General features: G+C 40.6%; 1 protein-coding gene across 1 annotated transcript; it reads left to right on the forward strand.

Annotated features, from left to right (window-relative positions):
- The first annotated feature begins 9,307 nt into the window (after positions 1–9,307).
- On the forward strand, positions 9,308–22,639 carry LOC109431079 (uncharacterized). The gene is made up of 5 exons (XM_019707225.3): positions 9,308–9,925; positions 9,993–10,217; positions 21,620–21,764; positions 21,834–22,192; positions 22,253–22,639. Exons 1-5 carry the CDS (start codon positions 9,856–9,858, stop codon positions 22,348–22,350), a joined length of 897 nt encoding a protein of 298 aa, XP_019562770.3. The 5' UTR covers positions 9,308–9,855; the 3' UTR covers positions 22,351–22,639.
- The last annotated feature ends 566 nt before the right edge of the window (positions 22,640–23,205 follow it).

Genomic DNA, 23,205 nt, shown 5'->3' on the forward strand with positions numbered 1-23,205 from the left:
AAACAAGTATAAGTAATGGCTGAATTATAGAAAAAGTTTACATAACATGAAACAAAGTCTAAACAGATGAACAGCACAATTGTGCTGGTTCGTCACGAAAGGGATAAGCTGAAAAAAACAACTTTTTTCTACGCGTTAAAAAGCTTACGTTCCACAGTTTTCAATAGCTGATAATTGTGGTTTACAGAAGTTGAACAAATGCTTTTGATGTTTATTACTTCAGCTATTGTGGATACGTTCAATAATGGTCCAGCAGTAAGCTATACAAACGGATTTATAATTTATTTGTTCAATCTTCACTTTTTGATTGAACAATAGATCAAAGTGATAATAATAGAGCAGTTCCTTATTATTAAATATGTATTGATGTTCGTTGCACACCAATGCAAAATTATTTGAAACATTTGCTAATTTTCGTAGCAATTTCACAGTTGTAGTCATCTTCACAACTTTTTTTTTTGCTAAATATTTCCAACCTTCCATAAATTTCAATATTGATCTTTCACAGCTTTGCGAAGATGTTTCGCTCTCAGCGAGCAACTTCCCAATTCCAGGACGGCAAGGCATGCGACGGGTGATTGAGAGGTCACGAGTTCAAATCCCAAGTTGAGAAATTTTTAGAAGAGCTTGTGTGTTATAAATATGTTGAGATGAGGCAAATAAGCATGATTGGACTGTAATTGGACCTCGCACTTCAAATTATTTTTGTTTTCAGTAGGTTATCATAGCTGAATACAAGTTTAATATGAGGCTGATATAACACAGATTACTGCCGACAGTAAGGCCTGTATCGCGCTTGGAGAAAAGACTGCTGGATAACTTCTCCACTTTTGTTTGAGCAACACCTGAATACAAGCTGTGATGAAATAATGTTAAGCTGTGATTCAATCAAATGTGGAATAATAATGTCATTGCAATATTGGTTAAATGAATGATTTTTCCTTGGGCAGCCCCTTAGGTATTTCTCACGGATCGAGATAGGCCAATACTTGATCGGGAGATGGGGCAGATACCTTTTCCCGTGCAGAAGGGAATACCTTACGAATACCACGCAAAGAACCTGCGGTCTAATATCTAAAATTGTTATCGATTTATTATTCTACGAAATTTTATGAAAACTATAAAAAAAATCAAACAATTTAATAATAGAAAATGTTATTACTTTGATATTCAATACCTTTTGGATAACGAATACAGCACTTAAAATTTGAGGTGTGCGTTCATCATTGGGATAATAAGTCATGTTATTTTCTAGGTGTCATTCATACACTATTAAGTTATTTGTTTTTGTTATTTTGCTAATTATGACCACTTAATGAAAGGCATATAGAGGTATGATAGTTTTTAAGATAAATACCTTAATATGCTATTCAGTTGTTATACATTTATGCTCGGGTATCCTTAAAAAGTCTATATAGCAGCTATGCAAACGAAAACAAATCTTGATTAGGTAAATGCTTTGCAACTCCATACCATAAAATCTGACTCATACTCACCATGTTTGTATCATAACGGCTTACTTTTCTTCACTAAATCAATATGTTGCATTATGGTTCATTATGCATTATGTTGCATAATACATAATGCAAATGATGATGATTAACCTGGGCTTGTTAGGGGAATATCTGTAAATAAAAAGAAAATCGCGTTAAGTACTGTTCCTTTTAATTCCACTAAGAATTTGCATCCTTTGACAGATACGTATTTCGACCTCAACTGTAAGGTCTTCTTCAGTGTCTTGTACTTGACTCAAGTCGAGTCAAGTACAAGACACTGAAGACGACCTTACAGTTGAGGTCGAAATACGTATCTGTCAAAGGATGCAAATTCTGAATGGAATTAAAAGGAACAGTACTTAACGCGATTTTCTTTTTATTTTATAATGCAAATGTTTGGCCACGGTAAAGAGGTTGGGAAACAGAGACGGTTATAGCATGGCTTGCTTGATTCAACACGTGTCTGGCATGATGGAACACATGGTTGTTTCCATTCAACCACTGGAAAGCTAGACTTTCCAAAAAAGAGATTGGCGTAGGAATCACCGGAAATAAAAATACTGTGAAATTTTCGAAAACATTCCCAAAGAATGCGCAGAATGAAGTTTCAAAAGAATTCAAAAATTATCTGCCAAAGTCAATTTCAATTAAGGCGAAACTGGAAGCATTTTCTCATTTTTTCTGTTTTTGATTTTTTATGAAATAACGAAGCAATATTTTCAGAATCGGTTTTCGTGCACATGTAGATTATGGATTAAGGTATCTTCTGATTTTTTTTGAGGTGGAAAATGTTTTCCACTTTTGCAGAAACCATTTTTATGTGAAATTTTGTTCAAAAATGGTTCTGTAAAAACGAAAAACATTTTCCACTACAAAAAAAAATTCAGAAGATATAGGGCATTAAGTTCACCACTTGACTATCGCACTAGTTTACAAGAGTGCGAAAACGCAAATAAAAGTACGCGATTGCATCCAATCGACTCGGTGTCTTCAGAGCACTTATTCAGCATACATCCAAGAATTACTGCGCCGAAGACATCAATTTGATTTGATGCAGTCGCGCAGTTTTATTTACGTTTTCGCACTCGGCAAGCCTCGTTGGATAAATGTACAACTCGCGCTGAAAAAATCAACTTTTTGCTACTCGTCACATAAATAACTATTAATTGGCTTTTTTCGGTGATATTAATACTACTCGAAGTAAGAGGGAGTAAGGAAAGTAATGAAAGAATACGGTGGATAGATACGCAAGCGAGCGATAAGAGAAATTGAACAAAAATTGAAATTAACAGAGGGCCATTGTTGAGCAACAACAGGAGCATGCGAGATGAAAACGCGAAAAAATCCAATAAGTAACGTTCGCTCGACATGGATCTCTGAACAAGTACCACGTACCACCGATCGATAGAATCGAAAATACTGCCGAGCAACATTTAACAGATCACAACCACTATCTTTTTGCCAGTCTAGGGATAGTAGTATTCATCCAACTACTATTACCTAGCCATTCAACTCGAGAACGCATGGCAAGAAGATCGTCGTTGTGATTGTGTTGCTCAACAATGGCCCTCTGCTAATTTCAATTTCTGTTCAATTTCTCTTATCGCTCGCTTGCGTATCTATCCACCGTATTCTTTCATTACTTTCCTTACTCCCTCTTACTTCGAGTATTATTAAGGACACAGACTTGTAAGAAACCCAAAATGGCCGCCACAATGGCCGACTTTGACACCTACTCACGATTTTGAGGGCACAAATCTCTTCGTAAACAAAACCAGCGCACCTGAGCTTCTCATTTTAAGCTTATTGCAAGTGAGCAAGAACAGAATAATAAAATGCACGGTTGTTTGAACCTTGCTTCTTGAGATTTGTGCGTATGAAGTTCTGATGCGCTTTTGTTGCGGGATTTCAAGACGTTTGTCCTTAATATCACCGGAAAAAGCCAATTAAAATTAATTATGAAAAAATCCATAATGTTTTGTCAAGGGAAGTTTTGCAGGAACTTAAAAAAAATTGCCGGAGTAATTGCCGACGAAAAGACTTTCAAAAAATACTATTGAACTTCCGACAGAATAATTTCCCGAAGATAATCTGTGAATGTTGTATAATTCGTGTCGTATATATTGCCGACTGCACCCTAATTGGACTGGCACAATAGTGTGCACACGCCTTCAAAGTGTGATTGAAGCGCAGGGACACGTCAAATCAAGTTGAGGTCTTCGGTGCACTTATTCCTTGAAAATAGAGAAAGAAGTGCACCGAAGACGTCGAGACGATCCGAGGCAAATGTGCACTTTTATCACACTTTTTAGGTGTACCAAAAAAAGTGTGATAGTCCTATTTGGGATGTAGTCTGCAATACTACCGAGAATTTTGTGTGATTTTGTGAAAACCGTGAATGTTTAAATAAAGTAGGTAGTATTGAAATGTCATGAATGTAGGTTTTTCCTAGCTAAAATCCCGACAGCGATAGGCTTAGCCAGTTCAAGCTCCACCACGCTACGAGAAGACCATCATCATCCACCCACCTCAGTTCCAAAACCCACCGCCAGATGGATGGTTACCATTCATGGGCGGCCATGAGGGGTGGCGTAATGGGGCCATTCCTAGATCACAACATGGGATGTGGGAGCAATGATCGAGACCTCCAAGTGAACTCCATATTACAGACTCACTTGCATATAGTTCGTCAACTAAGACAGTCGACAACTACAGAAAGTTAAAAAACTGGATACAATAGAAGCAGTGAGAAATTATAGAGAGATTTTGAAGAGGTGGAAAGGAGGCGAAGAGGACATCAGGTAACCAACCCCGCCGTTTTTTCAGTCCAAACTCCCGTGAAAGACCGAAGACCGATCCACTACGACATCGGTAAGGACCCGGACCCTCGGGAACCGGTAAGGACCCAAGCAACCCTCGGGAACCGGGGAAAGCGAGCCGATGATCCACGCCCGTACGCGAGTCGCCGTGGCGACGAGGTGATCGAGTAGAAGCTGAAAAGGGCTCGCAACGCAACAGATAAGGTCAGATAGATAGTTTGTAAAAAAGTGGGAGTGAGAGTGTCAGGAATAAGCCAAGAAAGTTGTAGTACGAATAAACTGTTGTAACGTGTAAATGTGATGTGTTTTTTTCTCCATTTGAGCGAGAGTTACCTACCCGCGAGTACTTGTTTAGTGAACGTGCCGACCCTGAGGCCCTTCAGTCGAGGAGTCTCTGTGGTTCTCCCGACTGACCTATCCAATACTTACAAATCTCAAAGGCGTTCACAAATAAATTGTCGAAGTCAATTTAAATCGAATTGCCGACGAAATTGCTTACAAGAACTACTACTAGAAGAGTTCTTAAAATAATAACTTCAGTTCCGATGAAATTCCATACTGATTTTCCAAGAGAAATCTCGAAAAAATTTCCAAATACATATACATGCATTTATTTGTTCAACATCATATTTACGATAAGACATAATCAACATTAGTACGCCACAATACTCGGTTTGACTGCCGCTCTCCATCCTCGGTCACGCCCAATGCTCACCATGTCTCGTTCCATCTGGTCTGCCCATTGTCCTCTCTGCGCTTCACGACTACTGCCAGCCGGATCAGTAGCCAACATTAAATTTGCAGGGTTGTTTGCATCTTGCAAGATGCTCTGCCAACCGTATCATTCCGGCTTTGGCTACCTTCTGGAGAGTGCAACAAGCTCGTGGTTCATTCTCCTGAACACCGCCGAAGATCGTCCTTATCATGCGAAGCTCGAAAACTTTGAGTGCTTGTAGATCCTTGAGCATAGTTGATATTCATATCATGTCATGATTGGTGCGGAGCTGAGTTTTTTTGGCACAGTCATTCTTGAATTGCCTGTTTTGTGATGAATTTAGAACAGCAGAACTGTTTCGGTAGTTTTGATAATCTATTTTACTGAGGCTCAGTAAACCGACTGTCATAAACGTGAGCAAAAGGTAAACTCCCTTTTTGTTATGCTCAGCTGTTCTGTTTTCGTCAAATATTTACTGTATTCGTTAAGGTACCCCGGGGCAAGTGAGAATCGGGGGTAAGTTTTATTTTTAAGCTAGTATTTTTTTATTATTTATTTTTAAGACTAACATTCTTCATAGAAAACATAGGTATCACACTTACAGATACTTTGAATACAAAAAATGTTATTGTTTCAACCATAAAGAGACCATATACGTTATTGTTGTTCATATGTAATTTTCAATTCACTAGGTGAGATTGACGTGCTCTACTGCATTCGTCATTTAAAAATAGATTTGTCATTCTACAAATACTTTTTCGGTTTCAGGATAGTATTTGGAGTTCTTGCAAATGATTTCAAGCGAAAAAGCTGCATTTTATTTTTGTTTATTACCTTTAGTTTACTGCTCTCACTTGCCGCAGTGCATTTCGCTATCTGGGGCAAGTGGGACCTATGAGTATAAACAAACACAATTTTATGGGTTCATCTCACCTTGTCCAGCCTAAGATGAAATTAGCACGAAAGTCAATAACAATTGACGCGTTAAGTTATCTACAGTTGAATTATGTTTTATTACCTCTATTTAGATGATGAAATTCTTGTTAAAAATGGTAAAACCTTGGGTAAAACAAAAAAAAAAACAAAAGCATGTATTTTTTTATGTTTTTCTCTAAATATTTTCCATTATTTTTTTCACTTAACGCTGCATAATGAATTCTTCTGAGCATTCAGGAACCGTCCATAAAAAAATAAAATAGGGAAATGGCCTTTTCAAAATTCATGATTAAAAAAACATTTTTTAATGATCGTAAGATTATGTAAGGGAGAAGATATTAATGAAAATCTTGAAACCCCAGATTTACTTTTGGCGAGATTCATCAACTATATAATATAGTGACCAAATTTCGAAATCTTTTATCTCTTCACTTTACGACGCTTTTTGTATAAAAAAACGAGTTTATTTAGCATGAGCTTCTAGAGTTGATTCAAGTATTTTTCCCTAGCGATTTGTTATGTGTTACGTAATTAATGCACGATACCATGAACCTCTTCTTATTTTAATCTTTAAGCATAGTCATTCATATAAGAGATTTATGATTTATGTTACCTTATTTGTTGCAACTTATATTAAGCCCTTTGAACAAAAACTCTGAATAGGTCCCACTTGCCCCGTGAAACGCAGTAATTCAAGATCTGCTTCACTATTCATTATATGCATAATATATGGAATGTAAAATTTTTGAAACAGTTTCAATGCATGTTATTAAGTACAAATATACCAACAACGTCTTTTGGATCCATTGGAATTATTTTAAAAGTTGTGTTCTGAAATTTTTGGCATGACAAAACCAAATTAGCTTTTTTTTAGGTCCCACTTGCCCCGGGGTACCTTATTCAAAATGAAGTATGAGAACGCAGCTTCTTCTAAAGCCTATATTTAGTAGGCCCACTACTGATGATGCGCTTTCGGATTTAAACGACTCACATTGTTGTCAGTAAGAATCCGAAGTAGACGAACTTCACAACCACCTTGAAGGTATCCTCACGTGTCTCCGTCTATTGTAACATTACTACCTAGGCGGATCCGGTTATGTTCGGTTCCGCCTTATCCCTTATTTCAGCTCACGGCACGAAGCCGCTGCGGGATATGTGTTGAGCTTCTGGTAGAACTTGCATGTTTCTTGGGAACGACACAGCAGTTCCATTTGTTCGCACTCCGCTTCTTTCAAATGGCGCTTTTTCTCCCGGAAGAGGTGGGTCTGCTGTTTTCTCTTCTGCTTGTAACGTTCCACGTTCTGCCGGGTTCCTTACTGCAGCATTACCGCCCGCGCTTCGTTCTTCTCTTCCACAATCGCTCTGCACTTCTCGTTGAACCATTCTTTCCGTTGACTTCGTTCCACGTATCCAATGGTGCTCTCGGCTGCGTCGTTGATGGCAGTTTTTACTGTTTTGTGCAGTCCTCTAGAGGGGCCACACTGAGCTCACCCTCGTCTGGTAACGCTGCCTAGAGTATGACGAATCGTAGGCACTAGACCTTCCAATCGTTGGTCTGAATTCCTTGCCTACCTGAGCGTTTAGATATCGTATGATGATCTTGACGTCGTGGCTTGGCCAGCGGATGTACTCGCGTTGGAGCTGCGCGTAAAATGCTTCCTTGTCATAGGCAGTGCATGTTTGTCATGCTGAAGTATTGAACGATTACGAACCCGCGGTCCATTAGTAGATCGGCGAGTATGCGGGTGCTCCCAATCAAGTTGAGAGATCGGCAGTACCACGTACCGAGTTTCCAATCGCAAGTCCTTTTTGTTCGCTGGGGTCGTTGCCATTTGTATCGGTTTGTATTATTCTGTGGCTGAACTGCGCAACATACCCAGCCTTTACTGTGTCAACAGTGAGATATAACTTTTTTTTTGACTCCTGAGTCCTTTCCACCATTTTCATTTTGTCGATACACAACCACCATCCGCTCGTATATTGAAGAATACGTCTTCTTCTCCTTCTTCCTCTTCTTTATGTCTCTACGTCCCCACTGGGACTTGGCCTGACTCGCTTCAACTTAGTGTTATTTGAGCACTTCCACAGTTATCAATTGAAGTGCTTTCTTTGCCTGCCATTACATGAATTTGTATATTGTGAGGCAAGGACAATGATACACTATGTCGAAAATATTTTCCGTACCGGAATGGGAATCGAACCCGCTGTCTCCGGATTGGTGATCCATAACCTTAACTACTAGGCTAACTGGAGACCCGAGGAGCGCCTTAACCTCGCTGCAGTAAACTACCGGTGTCTTAGACGTACATACTTGATGGATTCTCCGAGTTGAACAAATGCCAGGCTTAGTGTACCAATAATGGCAATAGTACATCAAATTCGGCATAGTTGGTTTCAATATTTAACGACGCAAGCGCGAATTGAAGCTCCCTTTCACATAAGGGGTTGTTCATAAACCACGTATTTAGACCAAAATTTGCCCCCTCGCAGACTTTTGACCATACCAAAAAAATGAAGAGAGAGAGAGAGAGAGAGAGAGAGAGAGAGAGAGAGAGAGAGAGAGAGAGAGAGAGAGAGAGAGAATTTTTCGAAAAGTACAATTGAAGAGATGCAAAAAGACAGCAATTTTTGGGGCGAATACAATGTTTTCATATGAACAATTTAAGTCAAACGTTTTTCATGGCTCATTGTACTAGTCATAAGCGCTCAAAATTCGGTTCATTTAATCCGAAGATATCTTTCTAAATTCTAAATTCAACCGATTTTTCTCTAATTTGTACCATTTATAAATTATTAGTAGATCAATTTACATTGACAATTTGAGAATTTTTGATGCATTTAGTTACAATTAGTTGACCATTTTTTGAAAAGTGGAAATTATGTCTGCCCCGATCATTTTATTGTCTATCCCCTGTATGTTTAAAAAATCAAAATCGTTCCATCATCGCATCAATTGTCGCGCGTGCTCTGAGCATTCCGCAGCTGGTGCTAATACCTACTATTTTAACCGTTTTATGGACTATGAACGTGTATACAGCGATTGCTTGTTTATAGTTCAAAATTAACTTCCAGCGTTGGCAGTCCCCAGACTATTTAGCTGACTGATTGTGTTGGGATTTGCACTGCGTTCGATGTGTTTATTTAAATGTTCGCTCCATTAAATGGCCACACCTACTCACCTACAATTACCTGTACACTTTAGGTGTTCTTATCTACCGAACTGATAAAAGCAGGATAAATTCACATTCAACCTAAACCGAGGCACGTCGTCGTTCCGGCAGTTAACATGCTTTTTTTAGGCGTCGTCGCCGTCGTAGTCGTTTATTGTTCGGGGCACACATTTGCATTTAGACGCAACATCGACGGCCAATTTAGAACTTAGGGGGAGAAGCGCGGGCTGTTCGAACATGTGCGCGCCGCTGCTGACGACGAAGACGCTCAGCACTCGAACGTGTTTTGATGGAGTATGTTTTTCGAGTGTTCAATGTGCGCTGTTATAGAGTTACACGAACTTCTCCTCTACACACAGTCTCTGGTTTCGCGGGGGATGAGATCATAAGTTTATATAGTATTTCGATGTACGGAAAATATATCGTTGGTTGGCTCACATGCAAGACGCCGTCATCATCAGTCATCGAAAGTCGCTCCGGTTAATTGAAAGCATAGATTCGTCGTGATACTTATTTGAAGCAGGCTGATCTAAGCAGCAGGCTGTGATGCGCGCATAAATCGGGGAAATAGTGTCAAACAGATTCAATCTAAGCGTGCGATGGTTAACTTCCGTCGACGGACCACACAAACGGCAACATGAACCGGATCCACTGACCTTCTCTCCAAAGAAGAATTAGAACAAATCGTCGTTCCTAGGCAAACTAGGGCTCAACTTAAGATGGCAGTGTTGATGTCCTACCACCGTTTGATAGAGAAAGATTCCCAACATGTGAGCTACTGCTGGAAAAGTAAGAACGCATTTGTTTTAAGCCTTTGAAGGTCTTTCTGATTAAGGAGTTTGTTTGTTTGTTCTAGTGTCCATTCTGATAGTGCTGATCGTAACGGTAGCGTCCAGCTTGATAATAAGCTTTAGTTTGTACTCCTTGTGGGAAAGCTTTGGTTTGAATTGCTTTATGGGAGCAAATTTGAGTTTTGTGATTTCGTCGGAAGATTTCGGATATCTGCCAGGCACGGCTCAATTGAATCAGAACGGAAGACATTCGCGACAAATTTTGCAAGAAAATTCAACGGACGAGAAATGTAAGTAGTTAATAGTAAGTTATCATGTGTAATTAAGGGTGATGTATTTATATCGGTGTGGGGAACATTTTGGTCGGCTTTGAACTTAAAAGTAGTTGTGAACTACTTTATTCTATCTGAATATAGGTCAAATATTAAATGATATGTTGAAAAGTTTAGGTAGCTATACTGCCGTGAATCGCATATCAGTCCCATCTTTGCTGGATTTCCTATGCAAATGGGACAGATATGCGATTCGCGGTAGTATAAAACATCACATCTTCTTTGCATATTTTTGTATTACATTTTCTACCAATGACAACGAACCTTATTACCGAACGTGCAGGTACTCAGCGAGACCCTAATAAAGGTAACGGGTTCAATTCCCAGTCACTCTAGAGTTTTTTTTATTTAATTGATATATTGCTGACACCTTTGGGCGGGCATGGATGTAAAACAGTCATAGGCAAAGAGAGTTCTTGATAAAAAAAATGTGGAAGTAAACACAAGCTGGGAAGCAGGCTTTGAAGGCAACAACATCACGATGTTCTCCGTGCTGTCACTTGTCCGATAAAAGAGTAGAATTTGACCGCTGGGCACCAGTAGGACCAGCGTAGCCGACTCCGAACCCTTGGACCATTTCTTGTTTAGCGCCTACACTAGTCACTCAACGAGTACACCTCCTCTGCAGCTTGGGGACGATTTCGCCGATGAAACGGCAGTTGAAAAAGGAGAAGAATGCAAATGCAGCATGGGCGAGAATGCTGCAACACCGTACGAGAGCGAATGTGGCACGTTATAGACAGTCGGAGCAGCAGACGGAGATCAGTGTAGGAGAGAGCACTATCCTGTCAAAGCGCTCCGTCAAACACTTGGGCTTGATGATCGACGATAAGCTTACCTTCGGTAGTCACGTCGATTATGCCTGTAAAAGAGCCTCCACAGCTATTTCGGCACTGTCCCGGATGATGTCCAATAGCTCTGCGGTGTACGCCAGTAAGCGCAAGCTTCTGGATAGTGTTGCTACGTCCATACTTAGGTATGGCGGCCCGGCGTGGGGCACCGCGCTAAGTACCAAATGCTACCGATGGAAGCTGGAATGTACTTACAGGCTTATGTGCCAGAGGGTTGCGCGTACCGTACCGTGTCACACGACGCTCTCTGCGTCATTACTGGTATGGTGCCTATCAGCATTCTTATCAGTGAGGACATGGAGTGGTTCGAAATGCGCGACACAAGAGGCATACGTAGGACTGCCAGGATGGCCTCTATGGTCGAATGGCAGCGCGCGTGGGACAGTTCCACCAAAGGAAGGTGGACCCAAAGGTTGATACCGAGGGTAGATAGTTGGATTAATAGGCGCCATGGGGAAGTGCGAATATAGATTTGGATCACTACTTAGTCGCTGTATACATGCGCTCAAAACTTTCGACAGTTATCACCACGCGTCGAAGTCGAACGCCGCGGCTCAACATCGAGCAACTTCGTAACGTAGAAGTGGCTCAAGACTACGCGCAGCAGTTAGCAGTGGCCCTACCAACGGAAGAGCAGCTTGGCGCTGCTACACTTAAAGATGACTGGAGGGACATCCGATCCACCATAGGCAGGCATTGCATTCCTCATCTGATCTAAAGATCATCTTTGTATGGATGAAAGATCCAATCTCTAATCAAAGATGGCACAGAAATGATGTATCTCGTTATCTCTGGATGATCTTGACAGTAGATCGGACGAGGAAAATGTTTTGTTTTACTGCCTGACTACAGACAGGAACAGGAACAGGAAAGGAACAAGAACTGTTTTTTTACACCTTCCGTAACTTGCGCGGTTGGCCACCACCGCCAGCATTACGCTAATGCTGAATACAAAAAGCGAGATTTTTTCAACGTGTTGTACAAAATACAACAGCGCGATCGCTCGAGTGTTAATCATAAGTAAAATTGAACATCCTCAGGACCTCAGGTATTGTTTCTGTGCTGTCAAAAAATATGTGTATCCCCAACTTGACTGAGACTCAGTCAATTACATCCAACAAAACTCAAAATAACTCATTTATTTGACAGAAAACTATATAGTTATAACAAATTACACAGAACCACACAAAAGTGGTTTCAAACTTGTCCAAAATACCACAGCGTCCTCGAAAGAAATTAGGAATTATGCATGCTTATAAACATATGCAGGCCCATTCGATGAGGAGGAATGCCGAACCATCCGTTTTCGCGTATGGAAGTGCTGAAATTCAGAAGTGAGCGTTCAGTTCAAATTAGTGAAAGAAATTGGATCGCTAACTTACGGTTGATTCAGCTGCAATAGTCGGAAAAAATCATATCTACCGATTTCGTTCACAGTCTTCCCGATTACTGTCAAAAGTATTTCCACGTCACTGCCTTGGTTGCTGAGTTCAAAAGATGATTCTCTGATCAAAAGAGCCCAAGATTGTTGTAGGAAAATCGATCTAAGAGCACTGAGATGGTATCCCATCTTTAGATCCGTATCTTGCTCAGAAGATCGAAAGATGAGATCAAATGCAATGCCTGACCATAGGTAGTACCTCGGCAGCAGCACTAGGCTTCGCGACTCCGAATCACATAAACGACTGGTACTACGGCGAATGTGAACAGTTGAAAAACGAGAAGTATGCAGCATGGGCCAGAACCGTACGAGAGCGAATGTGGCACGTTATAGACAGGCGCGGAACTGGCAGAACTCAGTCTTCCGGAGGAAGAAGCGCCAGCAGGAAGAACGCGAAGCGATGGAAGAGCTGTACCACGCTAAAGACATCCCATCTACAAAAAGGGCGACAAGTTGGATTGCGGGAACTATCGCGCGATCACATTACTGAGCGCTGCATACAAGATACTCTCTCAAATTTTATTCCGCCGTCTAGCACCGATTTTAACCTTCCTTAGTCCCTAAAAAAAAGTTACAAATAAGACCCTGGGGTCATTTTTGACCCCAAACTTTGAACGGCTCTCAAAAATCAGTGGCTGGGCCGATTTTGATTTTCTTTGGCCCAAATGAAAGCCACACATGTCTAGTTTTCAAAACCCCCGGAGAGTTCCGGATTTGGTCACTGTGGCCACCGGGAACCTGCTTCAACTGAAAAATACCGCTTTAGAGACCCTAATTTTGGCAAGCTATAACTTTGCAACCGAACAAGTAATCAGGACCGTTCAAGAATCGTTGGAAAGGTATTCACGTGGACTTTAATTAAAGACATTAATATTAACTAATTCTCAAGAACCGGTTCCGGAAATCCGGAACATCCGGAAAGTAATGTTTTTCACGATAATGTGCTAGAAAGCACATTCATATTATTTACAGGATAGAAGTTTTTGCATCAAACTTCTTTAGGCCGTAAAACAATCTGTCGAGAACTATTTCAGGAAGTTTCTGGTTATGTCCCGTCCTTCTGGAACCGGTTCCATGGATCCCACAAGATGGCCAACGAGTTGACTGTAACGAAATTGAACGGTTTTCCGCGCTAAACACATCTGCGTTGGTTAACTCATGATGAAATCTCAATAATTTTACATGCTCCATATTGTTGTGATATGTAAAAATATTGTTGGACATTGTGGTCTTATGTGGCCACCGGAGTGACCACCGGAGAAACCCGTATTGAGGGGCTTCCATGTTTTGCATCAAAGATAGGCATTCGACGGCTCTAACTTCATGATATTTCATGGCTATGTGGCTTCTGGCATTGAAAAGAAGAATTGACCATTCTGGTCTGTTTTGGCCACCGGAGTGACCACCGGAGAAATCCGTATTGAGGGAGTTTCATGTTTTTGCAACAAAGATAGGCATTCGACGGTTCTAACTTCATGATTTTTCATGGCCATGTGGCTTCTGGCATTGAAAAGAAGAATTGACCACAATGGTCTGTTTTGGCCACCGGAGTGACCACCGGAGAAATCCGTATTGAGGGAGTTTCATGTTTTTGCAACAAAGAAAGGCATTCGACGGCTCTAACTTCATGATTTTTCATGGCCATGTGGCGTCAGGCATTGAAAAGAAGAATTGACCATAATGGTCTGTTTTGGCCACCGGAGTGACCACCGGAGAAACTCGTATTGAGGGAGTTTCATGTTTTTGCAACAAAATTAGGCATTCGAAGGCTCTAACTTTATGATTTTTCATGGACATGTTGCTTCTGGTATTAAATAGAACAATTGAATATTCTGGTTCGCTTTGGCCACCGGAGTGACCACCGGTGAAATTCGTATTGAGGGAGTTTCATGTTTTTGCAACAAATATAGGCATTCGAAGGCTCTAACTTCATGATTTTTCATGGCCATGTGGCTTCTGGCATTGAAAAGAAGAATTGACCTCAATGGTCTGTTTTGGCCACCGGAGTGACCACCGGAGAAACTCGTATTGAGGGAGTTTCATGTTTTTGCAACAAAGATAGGCATTCGAAGGCTCTAACTTCATGATTTTTCATGGACATGTTGCTTCTGGTATTAAATAGAACAATTGCATATTCTGGTTCGCTTTGGCCACCGGAGCGACCACCGGTGAAATTCGTGTTGAGGGAGTTTCATGTTTTTGCAACAAATATAGGCATTCGACGGCTCTAACTTCATGATTTTTCATGGCCATGTGGATTCTGGCATTGAAAAGAAGAATTAACCATTCTGGTCTGTTTTGGCCACCGGAGTGACCACCGGAGAAACCCGTATTGAGGGACTTCCATGTTTTTGCAACAAAGATAGGCATTCGACGGCTCTAACTTCATGATATTTCATGGCCATGTTGCTTCTGGCATTGAAAAGAAGAATTGACCACAATGGTCTGTTTTGGCCACCGGAGTGACCACCGGAGAAACTCGTATTGAGGGAGTTTCATGTTTTTGCAACAAAATAGGCATTCGAAGGCTCTAACTTCATGATCTTTCATGGACATGTTGCTTCTGGCATTAAATAGAACAATTGAATATTCTGGTTCTCCAGGGGTCTCCAGTTAGCCTAGTGGTAAAGGCTATGGATCGCCAATCCGGAGACGGCGGTTTCGATTCCCGTTCCGGTCGGGAAAATTTTCTCGACTCCCTGGGCATAGTGTATCATTGTACTTGCCTCACAATATACAAATTCATGCAATGGCAGGCAAAGAAAGCCCTTCAATTAATAACTGTGGAAGTGCTCAAAGAACACTAAGTTGAAGCGAGGCAGGCCAAGTCCCAGTGGGGACGTCGAGCCATAAAGAAGAAGAAGAAGAATATTTTGGTTCGCTTTGGCCACCGGAGTGATCACCGGTGAAATTCGTATTGAGGGAGTTTCATGTTTTTGCAACAAATATAGGCATTAAAAAGAAGAATTGACCATTCTAGTCCGTTTTGGCACTGGCTCGGTCCACGGCGACGGCGACGACGACGAAGTGATGATGAAGAATAAATTAATGGTTTGGGGGAGACCACGCAAAGTAGTTGGAACGAGACGGGGATAATGATCGAGCATATGATGATGAGGATCAACAACGGGGCGCAAGAAATTTTTTAGGGGTTACCAATCGTGATGTTGTCAGAGGCGTAGCTGGTTGTTCATCATACGTTATTTATTTATCGGCGCAAATATTGTGTAAACGACAGTTGTGGAAATTTTACTATACTGTTGTTGAAAGCTTTATTGAATTAAGGCTCTGATTCATTTGACGGACTTTGTGGTTTAATGTTTAATGTTCCTGATTACTCCTGGGCACTGGGTTTTATCCCTGGCCCTGGCCAGTCTCTTTCAACTTATTTTATAACTTTGTATATACAGTCGAGACTCTTATAAGATCACAGTTCGGGGGGGCGCAATAGGAATCCGCTTAATAGGAGACTAAGAGCAAAGACAGCTAATAACAAGACAGACATCTACCCTCTTGCTCCATATACCTTGGGAGCTACAAGCACACTAGCGCCACGAACGACTTCAGGGAACAACATCGTGAATGAGTGTGCATGCGATGCTACCATTTCCGTGTACGTATTTGCATGTACACGCACACAATCATATTTTAATGTTCCTGTGAATCGTTGAGGGCGTTTCAACCATGTCGCCTGCAACAGGGTGGGAGCTGTCTGTCTTGTTATTAGCCGTCTTCGCTAAGAGCTTATGGGTTTTCGGCCTTTTGGGGGTATGGCCAATTATCTCGGGTGTGTTAAGAGTTAGCGCAATACTTTCTTAGGAAAAGTTTTAGGGCTTGATAAGATCTACCATTTAGAACTTTGGTTCATAGGATTAGTTGGCAACTTGGCCGCTAGAGGGACCATCAACAGTTTGATGCTAAATTGCACTACAGAAACCATATCAGGTTGTCAAGCAAACGTTACGATATGCGACAGCTCAAGACCCTGATAATTTGGAAGGATAGTGTCTTCGGAAGTTGCGAAGTTCAAAATTCTAGTGAATATGCAAATTTTAGAAATTTCATAGCTCAGAATCCTGATAACTTACGAAGTTGGTGTCTTCAGCAAAGTTGATCAGTATGACATAAACTTACATAAAAATAAACACTTGTTTCGCAATTCTGCCACTAGGCGGCGCTAGTGAATATGCAAATTTTAGAAAACTTATAGCTCAGAATCCTGATAACTTAGAAAGTTGATGTCTTCGGTAAAGTTGAGCAGTATGACATAAACTTACATAAAAATAAACACATGTTTCAAAATTCTGCCACTAGGTGGCGTTTACCGGTTTTTTCGTCTTTTTCCGACTTTTTTGGAGTTTTTCGGCTTGGCAAAACTAGTGTCGCTCCCCCCGATAACTTATTAAGTTGGTGTCTTTGGAAAAGTTAATCAGTATGACATAAACTTTCATAACAATAAACACTTGTTTCGCAATTCTGCCACTAGGCGAAGCTAGTGACCATGCAAATTTTAGAAATCTCATAGCTTAGAATCCTGATAACTTAGAAAGTTGGTGTCTTCGGCAAAGTTGATCAGTATGACATAAACTTACATAAAAATAAACACTTGTTTCGCAATTCTGCCACTAGGCGGCGCTAGTGAACATGCAAATTTGTGAAAACTCATAGCTCAGAATCCTGTCAACTTAGAAAGATGGTGTCTTCGGCAAAGTTGATCAGTATGACATAAACTTACATAAAAATAAACACTTGTTTCAAAATTCTGCCACTCAGCGGCCTTTACCGGTTTTTTTTCGACTTTTTTGAAGTTTTTCGGCTTAGCAAAACTAGTGTCGCTCCCCCCGATAACTAAGAAAGTTGGTGTCTTCAGCAAAATTGACCAGTATGACATAGACTTACATAAAAGGGAAAGCTTGTTTCGCAATTCTGCCATTAGGTGGCGCTAGTGAACTTGCAAATTTTAGAAATTGTATAGCTCAGAATCCTAATAACTTAGGAAGATGGTGTCTTCGGCAAAGTTGATCAGTATGACATAGACTTGCACAAAATGGGACACTTGTGTCAGAATTCTGTCTCTACGTGGCACCAGTAAACACGCAAATTTTAAAAATCTCATGGCTCAGAATTCTGCAATCTTGGAGAGACTGTATTCTTCATTGATGAGATACTTGGTTTGAAATTCTGCCCCTGGGCAGCATGCACATTTTATTAATGGTATACCTTGATGTCAGTCGGACTCAAAAGGAATCCTCCGTGGAACTTTTAAGAGTATGCCAGTTGAAACTACTAGACAAATTAATTGAATTATAAAAATTAAAGAATTGCGAAATGTTCATAAAACTCACTAAATGGATAATATTTGTGACTGAATTCCTTGATTGCAGAACTTGATAATTCCCTAATTCCAGTGAAACATTGTTTGTCTTCCTCAAGAAAGCCCTTCTCCTACCAACTAAGGCAACTTTTCATTCTGAAAAAGCTGACTTCACGTAAGTATAAGAAAATAGAGCCAGCAAGAAAGGAGAAAGCATATCAAGTACTAACAAATAATGTGGACATATCTAAAAAGATAATGAAAAGAAACGATGTGATTTTCAAGAACAGTGAACATAGACGACCAAAACGTTAAGTGGTGTTAACCAAAATATTCGATGAAAGGTTTGTTTGTGAACCGAAGTAAAACTATCCTCAATTCTCGAACTAACTATATTACCATTGACAGTGCAGTATCAGACTACAAGAATCGCAGTATATTTTAACATGAATTGCCTCTACTACAGAATAACCTTGTTGAACAATAAGAATAACGACTGAGCATAAAGATTATATGTCGCGTGTCGAAGCATGAAAATTGAGCCGTCGAAAGACTGCTTCTGGTGCTAAATCTAGATAATATGAGCGTTTAAAAATAAACATAGGAGTTCCCTAGTATGTGTTTCTCCAGGTGGTCACTCCGATGGCCAAAGCAGACCAGAATAGTCAAAATAGTACACAATCATGAAGTTATAGCCGTTGAATGCCCATCTTTGTTGCAAAAACATGGAAGTCCCTCAATGCGATTTTTTCCGGTGGTCACTCCGGTGGCCAAAACAGACCAGAATGGTCAATTCTTCTTTTCAATGCCAGAAGCAACATGGCCATGAAATATCATGAAGTTAGAGCCGTCGAATGCCTATCTTTGTTGCAAAAACGTGAAACTACCTCAATACGGATATCTCCGGTGGTCACTCCGGTAGCCAAAACAGACCAGAATGGTCAATTCTTCTATTTAATGCCAGAAGCCACATGGCCATGAAAAAACATAAAGTTAGAGCCGTCGAATGTCTATATTTGTTGCAAAAACATTAAACTCCCTTAATACGGATTTCACCAGTGGTCACTCCGGTGGCCAAAGCGAACCAGAATATTCAATTGTTCTTTTTAATACCAGAAGCAACATGTCCATGAATAATCATGAAGTTAGAGCCTTCGAATGCCTATCTTTGTTGCAAAAACATGAAATTCCCTCAATACGAGTTTCTCTGGTGGTCACTCCGGTGGCCAAAACAGACCAATGTGGTCAATTCTTCTTTCCAATGCCAGAAGCAACATGGCCATGAAAAATCATGAAATTAGAGCCGTCGAATGCCTATCTTTGTTGCAAAAACGTGAAACTCCCTCAATACGGATTTCTCCGGTGGTCACTCCGGTAGCCAAAACAGACCAGAATGGTCAATTCTTCTATTTAATGCCAGAAGCCACATGGCCATGAAAAAAACATAAAGTTAGAGCCGTCGAATGCCTATCTTTGTTGCAAAAACATGAAACTCCCTCAATACGGGTTTCTCCGGTGGTCACTCCGGTGGCCAAAACAGACTATTGTGGTCAATTCTTCTTTTCAATGCCAGAAGCCACATGGCCATGAAAAATCATGAAGTTAGAGCCGTCGAATGCCTATCTTTGTTGCAAAAACATGAAACTCCCTCAATACGGGTTTCTCCGGTGGTCACTCCGGTGGCCAAAACAGACCAGAATGGTTAATTCTTCTTTTCAATGCCAGAACCCACATGGCAATGAAAAATCATGAAGTTAGAACCGTCGAATGCCTATCTTTGTTGCAAAAACATGAAACTCCCTCAATACGGATTTCTCCGGTGGTCACTCCGGTGGCCAAAACAGACCAGAATGGTCAATTCTTCTATTTAATGCCAGAAGCCACATGGCCATGAAATATCATGAAGTTAGAGCCGTCGAATGCCTATCTTTGATGCAAAAACATGGAAGCCCCTCAATACGGGTTTCTCCGGTGGTCACTCCGGTGGCCACATAAGACCACAATGTCCAACAATATTTTTACATATCACAACAATAAGAAGCATGTAAAATTATTGAGATTTCATCATGAGTTTACCAACGCAGATGTGTTTAGCGCGGAAAACCGTTCAATTTCGTTACAGTCAACTCGTTGGCCATCTTGTGGGATCCCTGGAACCGGTTCCAGAAGGACGGGACATAACCAGAAACATACAGAAATAGTTCTCGACAGATTGTATTATGGCCTAAAGAAGTTTGATGCAAAAACTTCTATCCTGTAAATAATATGAATGTGCTTTCTAGCACATTATCGTGAAAAACATTACTTTCCGGATGTTCCGGATTTCCGGAACCGGTTCTTAAGAATTAGTCAATATTAATGTCTTTAATCAAAGTCCACGTGAATACCTTTCCAACGATTCTTGAACGGTCCTGATTACTTGTTCGGTTGCAAAGTTATGGCTTGCCAAAGTTAGGGTCTCTAAAGCGGCATTTTTCAGTTGAAGCAGGTTCCCGGTGGCCACAGTGACCAAATCCGGAACTCTCCGGGGGTTTTGAAAACTAGACATGTGTGGCTTTCATTTGAGCCAAAGAAAATCAAAATCGGCCCAGCCACTGATTTTTGAGAGCCGTTCAAAGTTTGGGGTCAAAAACGACCCCAGGGTCTTATTTGTAACTTTTTTTATGGGAGCTCCCCTAGGGGTCATCCAATGTTTTGGATGAATGGAAATGATAGTTTTCCACAAAAAAATAATTGTCTGAAAATTTCAGATTTCTAGGCCTTTCGAAACAAAAGCTATAGCGAATTGAAATTCGGAAAAGGTCAAAAAAGACCCCAAGACCTTACTAAGGTTAAGAGAGTTCTCGTGGGGCAACATCAGGCTGGATTCATGGGTGAACGCGCTACAACGGACCAGATGTTCGCCATCTGCCAGGTGTGGCAGTAATGCCGCGAATACAGCGTGCCCGCACATCACTTGTTCATCGAATTTAAATTGGCGTATGATACAATCGATCGAGACCAGTAATGGCAGATAATGCACGAATACGGATTCCCGGATAAACTGATACGATTGATCATGGCGACGATGTATTGAGTGATGTGCGTAGTTCAAGTATCAGTGACACTCTCGAATTCCTTCGAGTCTCGCACAGGGCTACAGCAAGGTGATGTTCTTTCGTGCTAGCTGTTCAACATTGCTTTAGAGGGTGTAATAAGGAGAGCGGAGATAAACACGAGTTGGACGATTTTCGCGAAGCCCGTTCAGCTGCTTGGTTTCGTTAATGATATTGATGTTATAGTTCGTTCAAGTAGAGGACGATTTGCTGACCCTTCGTAGAGTACGCAACTGGAAACACACAGTCTTGGACCGAGTAGAATGGAGACAACATGTAAAGCAGAGGACACTCATGTCTTAGTCTTATCGGTAAGGCATGGTAAGGGGTACTTTGAACCGTTACATGTGTTATCACGAATATGATTTAGAGTAAATAAATGTATGTAATGTATGTATGTCCCAGGACATAACTTTCAAACGCTACCGGTTCTAGAAAATATTTATGCTTCAAAATTATAAGCCTCTCTACAAAATGATTAGGTAAGTTTTATTTTGCAATTTCTCATCGTAATAAGCTGTTTTACCTCACGCAAATCTGACAGGAAAAGGCCTACTTTCCCACACCAAATTAACAGTGCTGTAATGGTTCATTACAAAAAATTGTCATACTAAACCTTGTTGCGTAAACTACAAGTAAACTACTATTTTTCGTTTCAGACATCATTCACGAATACAACAGTAAATGGAGCAATCCGGACTTTTGCGAGTATCTCACATACACACCGTTATTCCACGCGTTACTTGGAGTGATTTGGATGGCTTTATTTGTGACCCATGGTCACGGCGGTGAAGGCGTTGGAAGGTAACGTGCGCCCCGTAAACTTACGACCCCACAATGTAAAGTGAGACATGTTTTATCTTTATGTTTTAGTATAATAGCTCGACCCTGGAGAATTGTCATTCCATCCTTAGTATTCTTTGTCGTATGTGGCATTTCGGCTATTGTATGTGCTGGACTGACGACCAGTGGTTTGACTAAATTCTGCCAACAATTCAACGAAGTCGTTCCCAACGGAGAAAGCGAATGCGCGCGGCTGATTAGTTATTTTTCTATGGATCAAGCAAACGATCTTGTTCGGCCAGATAAGAACTACTACCTGGTGGCAGTTTTTCCTTGGATTTGGGCTAGTAGTTACGTTGTAGGTGCCCTTATTTTGGTGCTTCGCATCGTTCTGGTTGTTGATTTCCAGCTAATTCGAATCGTTGTTTCCACCGTCGAACGAGATATGGGTAAGATGACTGTTAAATTCAATAGAAATTCAATGATATTAACATGCTGCTCTTTAACAGAATCGACACAGAGCGACCAGCCCCAAAATGTTACAGTATTGAACGAAGGAACGCAGTTTAGTGCGGAGGCCAGCGGTTCAGTAGAATTGAGAGATTGATGCTGATTAATCTGTAAAATCCTATTCTTCTTTCATGTAACTATTGTGCTTCCAGTGACTGTGTTAATGGACTAATATGTGATATCCCAGTTTCAAAGTCTCTCTATAGTAAGAATTTACAACGATGTGTTTTCAGCTATGTCTATAATACTACAACTAATGTTATTCGTAATATTTTGATTTTTTTTTTACATGGTAGCAGTAGAGTTGTAATAATAGTGACTTATAACATAAGTTTTGTTTTAATAAACTTCTACAAAGCTCAGACAACCGAAACTCGCAAATAGTATATGGATTTAGTCTTATTATTCATATAAATTACCTCGAATATGCACAGTGCAATCAATATTTATTTCGCATCCTACATACGATATCCTAGTAAACCTCGCCGTTGGCAAAGAGATTGTTTTCCTAGAGCCCAATACAAAGAGTATTTGCGAATAATGATTGAACATCCAATACTTTAAAACTTGTTATCTTACAAGATCTTTATAGAAAGGATCGTAGTAGGCTGTACACGCGAGCGGCTGCGTTTGCAAAACTGCCACGCGTTTTTTTTTTGCTCCTATTATGACCAGCCGAATTGAGAAACGACTGGCCTGAGATGGCCAAAATTTGGTTTACGTGGTTTATGAACGGCCCCTAATTTCGATACCAATACATGATTTAAGGACCCTCAAATTAAAAGGTTAATTAAAATCTTTGTTCAAAAAACACATCGTGATAGCTTATTATCGATTACTTTTTACATGCTTCCCATAATCAGCAGATTTCAAAATTTTGAAACAACCCTAATATATTAAAATTAAAATATATGAAAAGTTCCATATCAGAAATAGATTTAGGGTTTGGAGA

Source organism: Aedes albopictus, chromosome 1 (assembly GCF_035046485.1).
Source record: "Aedes albopictus strain Foshan chromosome 1, AalbF5, whole genome shotgun sequence".
Classification (NCBI taxonomy): domain Eukaryota; kingdom Metazoa; phylum Arthropoda; class Insecta; order Diptera; family Culicidae; genus Aedes; species Aedes albopictus.